This window comes from Carlito syrichta, unplaced genomic scaffold (genome assembly GCF_000164805.1).
Source record: "Carlito syrichta isolate Samal-C Ts95f unplaced genomic scaffold, Tarsius_syrichta-2.0.1 Scaffold307691, whole genome shotgun sequence".
Lineage (NCBI taxonomy): Eukaryota > Metazoa > Chordata > Mammalia > Primates > Tarsiidae > Carlito > Carlito syrichta.
Genome location: NW_007251787.1, coordinates 255,622 through 268,398, shown reverse-complemented (window position 1 = coordinate 268,398; position 12,777 = coordinate 255,622). Strand labels below are relative to the sequence as shown.

At 36.6% G+C, this 12,777-nt stretch overlaps 1 protein-coding gene across 1 annotated transcript in view; it reads right to left on the bottom strand.

Annotated features, from left to right (window-relative positions):
• LOC103266949 (gamma-interferon-inducible protein 16) overlaps nucleotides 1–12,777 on the bottom strand; it is a 33,544-nt gene that overhangs the window by 1,168 nt on the left and 19,599 nt on the right. Inside the window, 4 exon segments of the mRNA XM_008064556.1 lie at nucleotides 358–549; nucleotides 2,230–2,649; nucleotides 4,854–5,021; nucleotides 8,776–8,943. Of these exon segments, the coding sequence (XP_008062747.1) occupies nucleotides 358–549; nucleotides 2,230–2,649; nucleotides 4,854–5,021; nucleotides 8,776–8,943 (948 nt within the window).

Genomic DNA, 12,777 nt, shown 5'->3' with positions numbered 1-12,777 from the left:
CAATAAATCAAAAAATCAGCTGGGTGTGGTAGTGCATGCCTGTAATTCCGGCTACTCAGAAGGCTGAGGAGGAAGGATCACCGGAGCCCAGCAGGTCGAGGCTGCGGTGGCCGGAAGCAGCCACTGCACTCCAGTCTGGGCGACAGAGTGAGACTCCAACTCAAAAAAATAAAATAAAATAAAATAAAATAAATAAATAAATAAATAAATAAAGAGAGAAAGTTTACACACACTAAAGTGCAAGGTTTAGATCTTTTCCACCTGCTAGACTCTGTGTATAAGAGTCAATCTAGTTTTTTATAGTATAAACAAAATAATTTGCCAGTTTGGAAGGTGATGTTCCCATGAAGTTCCTACCTTGATGTAGCTGTGAATTACTGATCTCAGTTGCCACTTAGCCGCACTTGAAGGTGCAAATTCAAAGCAGATGAGTTTAAGTTTATCTCCTTCCTCACAGTTGACATGGGTCAGTCGTCCATATACTACCACGTCCATCTTCCCTGTATCATCTTGTATTTCATAAAAAGTGCATTCATCCCTCACTTTTTTCTGCAAAAGAAAATTAACATCAATCTTCTGAGAACTAGATCAAGCATTTTCACATCTGTGAGAAACACAGGGTATTAGTGGAAACTTGTGTCTCTGGCAGCGTAAATAGAGCTGTAGGTCCAGAATTATAGGCACTGAGCTTGAGATACCTGGTCAGCACATCCTGCCTTTTGAGTCCTCGAAAGGTCCTTATCTACTGAATTTTTTCTAGAAAATATTGATTACTTTTTTAATTTCTCCTGCTACCACATCAGCATAGCTGAGATTTTGAAAGGAACCTGGATACAAAGGAATCTGCTAAACTTGGTGAATTTGATACCTCCCCAAGATGAGAGAAGAGAGGCCATTCATGGCTCATTGTGAGTCTGGGAATGACTGTTGCAAGTTGCATGGAGTAGACTGTTATTTCAGTATGTCACCCCTTTCTCTGTCCTGTTCATTTATTCACTCTTCAGCAATCTGCCCAAATCTTGAATCTAAATCATCCATCTAGTATTGTTGTTTTGGTTTCCGTTTCTCTTACTTTACTCATTAATTCTTACACCACATATACAAAGGGTGCCAAAAAGTGTACACATTTTCATAAAGGAAGAATTTTGTTAAATTTGTAATAATGTATACTGATAACAAAAGATGAATACAAGTCACTTTTGACTTCTGCAATTATACGAGGTGCTCAAAGTGGTTACCATCAGCATCCAGACACTTCTGATAACGGCGAACTAAAAGTAAACATAGATAACATCTCTTAAAGTGTGTATACATTTTGTGACACCCCCAATATGTATGTATATATTATGTGTGTGGGTGTGTGTGTGTTCATGCATGTGCATATGCATACACTTATTTAAACAAAGTATACAGAAAACAACACAGGCAAAATAAGCCCCCCTAGAAAACATACAAAACAGAATATAAAACAATACTTCATATAATAAGTGAGGTCAGTTAAACATGATATTTATATAATGTGTTGAGACTGAAAGATACCATAAGTCTAAGCATTCACCAGTCTTCTTTGCATTTTATTGGCCCTATTTATAAATTATAGGATTAAATTACATGATTTCTCTAGTCTTTACACTTTTCTATTTTAAAAAATTATTTAATGTAGAAGAAGCCACTTGCTGAGAATCTTGTGATAAGTGAATGCATGAATGAATAAATGATAAGAGCACTTTGGAGTTCAGATCATCAGAATCTTAGCTAACTGTTGGGCATAGCTATATTCTTGGACAGAGTAGTCTATTTTATTTCTTATTCCAGTTTTCACAACCTCCATCCAGGCTTGAGAAGGCAACTGTTTTATTTGCAACTAAATTTTCATTGATACAGATTGGACAAAACTCAAAGAAACAAAATGCTGAGGATATGTATGTTGATATAAACTCTGTACTGTCCTTGACCAATGTGGTTGGGACTAGATCATCAAGGCTCATAAAGTGCCAAGGTTTCCTGGTGAATCTATTCCTAAAGAGCTTGCATGGTGATACCTTTGAAAGAGAAATGTTAAGATATTATATATCCGTATCCTGAAGTGGAAAAACTCTGTGCAACTACTTTGGGAGCAGAAACAAAGCGGTGGGTAGGACCTATATGTTGGCCAAACTCTTGTTGACAAGTTAAGACTTTTAAAATTTGGGGCTGCAGAATAAATTTTATAAAACTGTGTTGGCTTACCTTATGTACCATAAACACCCCATTCACAAATGTTTCTTTAGCTTTTGAGTAAAGATCACTGATTTTAGGAGTCGCTTCGGCACTTGTAATCACCCTGCTTGAGATCTCCATCTTTCTCTCAGATTTCACATCAGACACAGATGAACCTTGGTATACCTCCAGGAACCCATTGCGGCCATAATAATCTGAGATTTCAATGATCCTCTTTGGGATGAATTTTTCCTTTAAGTCAGTGTCAAAAACCTTCACTTGGAAGAACTCATTCTCAGTAGCCACTGTGGCATGAAACATTTTTTTCTGCTCCTTTAGCGTATATACAAATAGTTCTGTTGCACTCAGCACCATGACTTCTTTGGGGCCACTTTGGTAGCCTTCTTCTTTGGAAGCTTCTTGAAGAACAGTCTTCAATCTTGGTTTCTACTTAGAATGTACATACCAAAACACAGGCACAATTTAAACAGAGAAGACAAGGTTACTCTCTAGTGAGAGTCATCCCGGGATCAGTGTTGATCTTCAAAGGAATGATTTAATAGGATGAAGTTGGGGAATAAGCAGACAAAAGATAGATGCTATAGTATAATTTTGCTAATGAAAAAAGTGGCAAAGATTTAAGGAGCAATTTTATTGTCTTCATTGTTTTGTGAGGTTAGAAGAAAGAAAACTTCTTTGTTCTTAATGCAGATTAATCCAAAAAGAAAAGGTATATCTCTAGCAAGAGGTATATAGAAGCAGAGGGTAAAGACAATGCCGTCTTGACATGACTAACAAAAGATAGGAGAATAGGCCAGACTCGGTGGCTCAGTTTGTAATCCCAGCGCTTTGGGAGGCCAAGGTGAGTGGATTGCCTGAGCCCATGGGTTTGAGACCCGCCTGGGCAACTTGGTGAGACCTCATCTCTACAATAAATCAAAAATTAGCCAAGTGTGGTAGTGGGTGCCTGTTGTTCCAGCTACTTGGAAGGCTGAGGCGGAAGGATCACCGGAGCCCAGCAGGTCGAGGTTGTGGTGGCCGAGAGCGGCCACTGCACTCCAGTCTGGATGACAGAGTGAGACACCAACTCAAAAAAAGGAGAGGAGAATAAAAAAAGAATCTCAATTTTACTTCCTTCCACTCACTTTATTAAGCAAAGGGAAAAAAAGGGAAAATCTCAGTAAAACTGAGTGAGGAATGGTCTCTATCATAAGCAATAAATTTCATGAGATTTCAGCTGGAAATAATCCTAGTAAATAAGGGCATTTAAAGCCCCAAATCACAAATACCTTTCTAAGGAATCAGTGCTGTATTTGAAAAATGTTAGTTAGGCACCCACTGGAAGAATACCATGGGCATTAATAATTTAAAGGGGTTTAAGTTAGAGGATCTCCAGTTAGAATAATGAGGTCTTGAGGACAGTCAAGGAACTGGAAAAGCTAGGCATGAGGGAACTTTTCTCTGTCTTCCCTTTCCTCAGTGACCTGAACTATTTTTGAGTTGTAGGAAAGCACTTTGAATTGGAGGGTCTGTAGCTGATCTGAAAGTATGAAACAAGAATGAACCTTGGGAGTTCTAAGGACTAGAGAGCATGGAGACAGAGCCACTTCTTCCAAGGATCAGCAGTGCTCAATGTGACCTGACCTGACCTGAAAAATTGAACAGGCCACAGATTGTGAGTAATGGACACGACTCTAACTTCTCATCGATAGGGCAATTCTTCCTGAGATCAGGAAGCACATTACCAATACAAGCAAACCAATATAGTCACCTCACAATAGTTATCACATCAGCCACCTAACACAAAGTGCACAGGACCTAAGGAAGGAATGATGAAACCACTCGGAGGGCGGTGAAAAAAGTCCTAAGAGACATGAGTTCTTATGTTAGTTGCAGGTAAAGAGAATATGGGAAATAATCTAAAACCAAATAATATAGGATCATTTTTATGCAGTTTGAAATAATCATGCAGTTTATCTTGTACAGTACAATAATTTAAATGTATCTTATTTGATTGAATTGCAATTCAAAAATATATTAGCTGATATAAAAATCTTGAGCTATAAAAAGTGTGTAATGTGAACCATTCTGGGAAAAATAATACTTTGCATATACAGAATGAAAGAAAAAAATCTGAAAGACTACTGCCAAAATATGATATTTGATAGAAGAGAAGTTTCAAAATAGTTACAATTTAATAATATTTGTTCGTGTATCTGTTTTCCCTAAATTATTTAGAATGATAGTATTTGTATAATAAAAATGGAAGAAACAGATTCAGTGCCATTGTTCTGGTTGGCTCTGTATTTCTCCACCATATTTTAGTTGAAGTACAGCTTTCATGGTTTTTTGAAGAATAAACAAGCAAAAATTCCAGCCAAACACAAAAATAAAATTGTGCCAAACACTAACTATACCCCATATGGAGTAGAGATAACCAGGTGTCTACTGGGTCATAGATTATTCTAACAGAGGAAAGCATAATAATAGTTAGAATGTGGATCTCAAAATATGCATTTAGGAAGTAATTTAATAATTTAATTTAATAAAGCACTTTAATAGTAGGGGATTGCTCCAGAACCTTTTCAAGGTTTTGTCAATCCTTTTCATCATCTAGTCAAGAGCAGAAAGTATTGGGAATAGGGAATTATTACCTTGGTGAAGGAGCTACTGTTTGGTGTCGTTGGAGGCATGGAAGGAGTCTGGGGACTACTTTTAATCGTGTGCTGGCTGGCCCGGGTCGGTCCTGGAAACGGACTTTCTTGCTTGGGTACTCGCATCTTGAGACAGTCATTCATTTTGGTGATTGTGCCTTTGCTTTTCTGAAGGAAAATATATTTGTGTTCTCTTTTTCTAGGTAATATTTTTGAAAACCAGATGAAACACATCTTTTCTTTTCAATTTTTTTCTTTGCTAAATGGAAACTTTACTCTGTTAATTTTCTGTTAGATCTTACCTGTTTGGAAAATTATACAGGCCACGGTCATGAGTAATGCACTTATCTCTATTTGACTTCTCATCAATGTGGCCAACTCTTCCTAAGATCAGGAAGCACATTCCCAATACAAGCAAATCAGTACAATCACCTCACAACAGTCACCAGATCAACCCCCTGACATAAAGTACACAGGACCTAAGGAAGGAATTGTGAAACTACTTGGAGGGCAATGAAGGAAGACCTGAGAGACATGAGTTCTTATTATGTTAGTTGCAGGTAAAGAGAATATGGGAAATAATCTAAAGTCAAATAATGTAGGATCATTTTTATAGTGTTTGAAATAATCATGCAGTTTTTCTTGTATGGTACAATAATTTAAATGTATATTATTTGATTGCATGGCAATTCAATACCTTAACTGATTAAAAAAACTTGAGCTATAAAAATGTCTAGAGTGATCCAATCTGGGAGAAAATAATCCTCTTTGTCCATACAGAATGAAAGATAAAATCTAAGACTATCTGCCAAATATAGCATCTGATAGAAGAGAAGTTTAAAAAGAGATGCAATTCAATTATATTTGACCATGTACCTGTTTTTCATAAATTGTTTAGAATGATATTATTTGTATGATGAAAATAAAAGAAAAGAATCAGTGCTAATGGTCTGGTTGACTCTGTATTTCTGCACTCAATTCTTTCTGAAGTATTGCTTTCATGATGTACTGGAGGAAAGAAAATACAAACCAAACCACAAAAACAAAATTGAATAAATGACTAAATATATCCCTACGGAATAAAGATGACCAGGTATACACTGGTCATAGATTATCCCTACAGAGGAAAGCATAATAATAGAACTAGGACCTAGAAATATACGTTCAATAAATTGGATAATTTAAATAAAGAACAGTATACAGTGGGAGGTTGGCAAGAAGCTCTTTCAAGGTTCTGTTAATTTTTGTCATTTTGTTTTTGGGAGGGGGAAGTATTGGGAACAGAGAATTGGTACCTTGGTTAAATAGTTGCTGTTTGGTGTTGTTGGAGGCATGCAAGGAGGCTGTGGACTGCTTGTAATTGTCTGCTGGCTGGGCTGAAATAGTCCTGGAAGTGGACTCTCTTCCTTGGTTACCTGCATATGCAGGTAGTCATCCATTTTGGTGACTGTGCTTTTGCAATTCTGAAGGAAAATAGATTTGTATACTCTTTTTCTAGGTAATGTTTTTCAAAACCAGATGAAGCACATCTTTTCCTTTCACTTTTTTTCTTGGCTAAATGGATCTTCACCCTGTCAATTTTTGGCTCGATGTGACCTGACCTGGAAAATTGTGCATACCAAAGCCTGTGAGTAATGCACTTGACTCAATTTGACTTCTCATCGATGTGGCCATTCTTCCTAAGATTAGGAGTACATTCCCAATACAAGTAGATCAGTACAATCACCACATCAGCCCCTGTGACACAAAGGACACAGGACCTAAGCAAGGAGTTGTGAAAATACTTGGAGGGTAATGAAGGAACTCTTGAGAGACATGAGATCTTTTTATGTTAGTTGCAGGTATAGAGAATATGAGAAATAACCTAAAACCAAATAATATGGCATCATTTTTATGTTGTATGGAATAATCATGCAGTTTTTCTGGTATAATACATTAATTTAAATATATATTATTCAAATGAATGGCAATTCAATATATTAACAGACTAAAAACTCTTGAGCTACCAAAAAGTGTCAATGTCAACAATTCTGAGAGAAAATAATCCTCTTTGTATATACAGAATGAAAGATAAAAACTGAAAGACTATCTGCCACAATATGGCATTTGATAGAAGAGAAATATCAAAATAGATACCATTTAATTATTTTTACTCATGTATCTGTTTTTCCTAAATTGTTTAGGATGATGTTATTGGTATAATGATAATGAAAGAAAAAGAATCAGCGTTAGTGTTCTGGTTGGTTCTGAATTTCTCTACCTCATTCCAGTTAAGTACTGCTTTCATGGTTTGTTGAAGAAAAGCACACAAACAAAAAAGCAAGCCAAACCCCGAAATAAAGTTGAACAAATGACTAACTACACCCCTTATGTTATAGAGATGACCAGGTGTCCACTGGGTCCTAGATTATTTTGACAGAGGAAAGCATAATAATAGTTAGAATTTGAACCTCTAAATATACATTTAATAAATAATTGAATAATTTAATTTAATAAAGCACTGTGAATAGTAGGAATTGCTAAGAAGATCTTTCAAGGTTTTGTTAATCCTTATTTTTTATCTTGTTTGGAGTGGAAATTATTGGGAACAGGAAACTGGTACCTTGGTTAAGGAGCTGCCGTTTGGTGTTGTCGGTGGCATGGAAGGAGTCTGCGGACTTCTCTTAATCGTGTGCTGGCTGGTCCTGGATGGTCCTGGAAACGGACTTTCTTGCTTGGGTACCTGCATCTTGAGGTAGTCATCCATTTTAGTGAGTGTGCCTTTGTTTTTCTGAAGGAAAATAGATTTGTGTTCTCTTTTTCTAGATGTTTTTCAAAACCTGATGAAACACATCTTTTCTTTACACTTTTTTCTTTGTTAAATGGAATCTTCACCCTGTCACTTTTCTGCTCTCTGTGACCTGACCTGGTAAATTGTACAGGACGTAACTTTTGAGCAAAGCACTTGACTTAGTTTGACTTCTCATCAGTAAGGCCAACTCTTCCTAAGATTAGGAAGCACATTCCTAACACAAATTAATCAGCACAGTCACCTCACAATAGTCACCAGATCAGCCTTCTGACACAAAGTGCACAGGACCTAAGGAAGGAATGTGAAAGAAGGCGGAGGGCAATGAAAGAAGTTCTGAGAGACATGAATTCTTATTATGTTAGTTGCAGGTAAAGAGAATATGGGAAATATCCTAAAGTCAAATAATGTAGGATTATTTTTATTCTGATTAAAGTCATCATGCAATTTTTCTTGTACAGTACAATAATTTAAATTTATATTATTTGACTGAATGGTAAGTCAATATGTTAACTGATTAAAAAACCTTGAACTATAAAAAAATTGTAATGTGATCCATTCTGGGAGAAAATAATGCAATTTGCATATACAGAATAAAAGATAAAATTTGAAAGACCAACGGCTGAATATGGCATTTTATAGAAGAGAGGTTTCAAAATAGATACAATTTAATATTTGTTCATGTACCTGTTTGCCTAAATTGTTTAGGATGATATTATTTCTATAACAAAAATAAAAGAAAAAAAATCAGTGCTAATGTTCTGGTTGGCTCTGTATTTCGCCACTGTATTTTAGCTCAATTACTGCTTTAATGGTTTATTGAAGAAAAACAAAGAAAAAAAACTAGCCAAACCCCAAAATAAAGTTGAACAAACGACTAACTATACCCCTTATGTTATAGAGATGATCAGGTGTCCACTGGGTCCTAGATTATCTTGACAGAGGAAAGCATAATAATAGTTAGAATTGTTAGAATTTGGATCTCAAAATATACATTTAGTAAATAATTGAGTAATTTAATTTAATAAAGCACTGTGTATAGTAGGGGGTTGCTAAGAAGCTCTTTCAAGGTTTTGTTAATCCTTACCACTATCTTGTTTGGAGTGGAAAGTTTTGGGATCAGGAAATTGGTACCTTAGTTAAGGAGCTGCTGTTTGGTGTTGTTGGAGGCATGCAAGGAGTCTGGTGACTGCTCTTAACTGTGTGCAGGCTGGTCCGAGACGGTCCTGGAAGTGGACTCTCATCCTTCGTTACCTGCATCTTCTTGTAGTCATACATTTTGGTGATTGTGTCTTCACTTTTCTGAAGGAAAATAGATTTATGTTCTCTTTTTCGAGGTAATGTTTTTCAAAACTAGATGAAACACATCTTTTCTTTTCCCTTTTTTCCTTTGTTAAATGGGATCTTAACCCTGCCAATTTTCTGCTCAATGTGACCTGACCTGGAAAACTATATGGGCCATAGACTGTGAGTAATGCACTTGCCTTTATTTGACTTCCCACAATGTGGTCAATTCTTTCTAAGATTGGGAAGCACATTCTTATCCACCAGGGGAATTGGGGGGCACACCTCATCAATAAAGGTACTTGCACAATGAACATTTGTATACCTAACCCTGAATTGTACCCCACAATTTCAAAATAAAAATTAAAAGAGAGAAAAAAGAAAATCAGTACAATCATCTCATAATAGTCAGCTGATCAGCCTCCTGACACAAAATGCATAGACTACTAAAGTCAAATAATATGCTATTTGATAGAAGATAAATTTCACAATTGATACAATTTAATTATTTTAGCTTATGTATCTGTTTTTCCTAAATTGTTTTGGATGATATTATTTATATAATGAAAATGAAAGAAAAAGAATCAGTGTTATTGTTCTGGTTGGCTCTGTATTTCTCCACCCCATTCCATCTGAAGAATTGCTTTCATGGTGTATTGAAGTTAAAAAAAAAAAAAAAGTAAAAACACAAAAATAAAATTGAACAAACGACCAATTTTGCCTCTTATGGAACTTATGGACTAGAGATGACCAGGTGTCCGCTTGTCAAAGATTATCCTAACAGAGGAAAGCATAATAATTGTCAGAACTGGATCTCAAATAATTGAATTATTTCATTAAATAAGCACTGTGTATAGTAAGAGATTGCTAAGAAGCTCTTTCAAGGTTCTGTTAATACTTGTCATTATCTTGTTGGGAGGAGAAATTATTTGAAATGGGGAGCTGGTACCTTGGTTAAGGAGCTGCTGTTTGGATTTGTTGGAGGCATACGAGGAGGCTGGAGACCGCTGTTAATTGGATGTTGGACGGTCAGGAATGATCCTGGAAGTGTACTTTGTCCCTTTGGTACCTGCCCCTTGAGGTAGTCATTCACTTGGGTGATTGTGCCCTCATTTTTCTGAAGGAAAATAGACTTGTGTTATCTTTTCCCAGTTAATGTTTTTAAAACTCAGATGAAACACATCTTTTCTTTTCACTTTTTTTCTTTGTTAAATGAATCTTCACCCTGCAAATTTTCTCCTGAGTTGCAGGATGAATGACAGCACATATTTAGATATATACATTACCTAGCTTGCTCCCATCCCAACCAGAATTATAACTTCTTTTGTAAATGATAAAACTCACTCAGATGATAAAATTTCAGTGTGTGAGATGCAATATTTACTCTACAGGTACTGCAAAACTGACCTAAGTCATTTAGTCAGGTACAACTTTTAGGGGTTTTTGTGATGGGGAAAGCATGGCTTACAACAAAGTTGGCTACACTAATGAACAATTTTAACCATGCTTTTCTTATAAAGCAAATACACAAACCAGTTCCTATCATGTGCCTTTCTATGCATTGGAAACACAGGTGGGTCTCCTTTCTTTTGGGTGCCCTGATCATAACCATAAGAAAAATTATCTCAAATTCACAGCCTTCTGTCATGATTTTGTGACATCTGTAGTATGGATCATGTACCCAGAATCTTTCAGCAGTTTTAGCCTTATTCAGACCAATTCAATGTTCCACCTAAAGCAATATCATTAGCGATATTTGTATACACTTTTCCAGTAAGGTTGGGGAATACCTAAAATCACACACCTTGACTGTCTTTAGTTATCTTAATTCAAGTATATTAAATATTCATCATATCTGGTCAATTTGGCACAGCTTTTACCAGTTTTGGTATCTCATAATCTAATTTTTTACGTGCCAATTGCTGATAGGTATATAAACTAACTCCTTCAAGTGCCCTCATCTGGAGTAAGATTCTTGATTAGTACAGTCTCTGATCACTACCAGAACCAAGGCTATGGAGAAAAACCCCAAACACAACACTATCTGTACAAAATTGTTTAAAAATGATTAGCAGACATTTCCACACCTACTGTGGATCCAATCTATGTCCACAAATGTTTAAGTTTTAAAGTTCAATAAGGCTAGATTTGAATTTTGACTCTAATACTACCTGTGTGACTTTGAGGAGATTTTTACTTCTATGTACCTCAGTTTTCTCATATGTGAAATAGAACTAACAATAACACTGCCATATGGTGTTATAAAGAATAAATGATATAATTTACATAAAGTAAGGGTTTTAAAGTACTCTACTTAGTAAATAATAAACAAATATCTTTATTGCCATTTTTTCATGGTCTATAGGGGTTTGTCTGTCTGCTCCAAAGAATAGCTATTTCACGCTTTATGATGCCACTGTCAATGGAAACCTTTTATGGAGGTGATACAGGAAGCACAATTTAACAGAGGCCCCTTTCTTCGGGCCTGCCATGTACAATAGTGTAATTTCATTTACAAGATTGCTTGAGACTCTGTTGTTTAAAAATAAGCTAAATCTTATACTGTCATCAAAATAGCAGAACCTGGATGCTGAAATTTTTGTTTAGATATTTTCAACGTGAAAGCAAATTGCCCTCTTCAGAGTAAATCCTTCACCATCCTACCAAGTTCATGAATCATGCCATTGTGCTGCTTGCTTCAGGGACACAAAACAGCATAAATCACAGATAATAGTCTGTTTCTGGCTTTGAATCTCCAAATCAGAAAGGAACTTCTTGTAAAGAAAGTATTTGGGAGACACTGGATGAATAAGAGCAAAGCTTTCCTGTTTGCACAGTGAATCACAGACAGAATGGTCATGCCCCATTTTTCCAGGCTTTCTTTGACTATGGCTGGACCCCAGAGAGGAAATGACTCCATCCTGTGTTGAGGCAGAAGAGCCTGACTTGGATCCTGTACTCCAAGGAGTTTCAGAGCAGAGGAATGGAAATAGAAATGATCATTTTACGTATTTAGGCAGGTAAGTGTCACTTCCTAGCCAGCGTTATGAAAAGAGGAGTGCTGTCTTGAGATGTCCATGTGTGCTGTTGTAACAGAAAGACTGTGGGCCTGCGATTTCAATGACTCAACAAGGGCTCTACCTAGGGCCACTAGTGCCAAGATGGCAACAGGTTCAGGCAGCTAACTCTTACCCCAAAAAACAAGGAGACACTATGCGGAAATATGGATTTTCAGAACTAACAACAAGAAAAACTTTTTTTATGTGGAGAAATCCTGTCCTCATCTAATGTATGTGGAGCAGTGCTGGAGGCTGCAGCTTGGGTTCCAGAACAGCTTAGGACTTGGATGAGAAACTACATTGGAGACTAGTGACGCAAATGCTGCTCTTCCTCTTCCTCTAGTTACTTCTAGTCAATATTTCCCTGCCCATTTATTTTTGGTATAGGCTTTACAAGCCTGAATTGCAGGTAACTGCAGGAGTTATATCAGGGCAAGACAAAGGCAAGCTGCACAGAAGCGTGGGGTGTTTAACTATAGGAGATATATGACCCTGGCTGGGATTCCTGGGTTAAGGAAGGTTTAGGTGCAGCAGACTAACTCCTATGACTATAGAAATGGCCATATTGTTTATTTAGAAAGGTTTCACCTAAGAAAGCATCACATGTCCCCTTCAAATCAGAATTGTCCAGGCATGGCTACTTACATCTTTGAAGTAGCAGACAAAAAATTGGATCTGAACTGTTAATGAGTAGGCATAGGATCCAGATGTGATCACCCAAGGGAAGACAGGTAAAAGTTATAAGCTGCAGAATTTATTGAGGAAAATGGGATTTGGGGCCCTATCAGCAGCA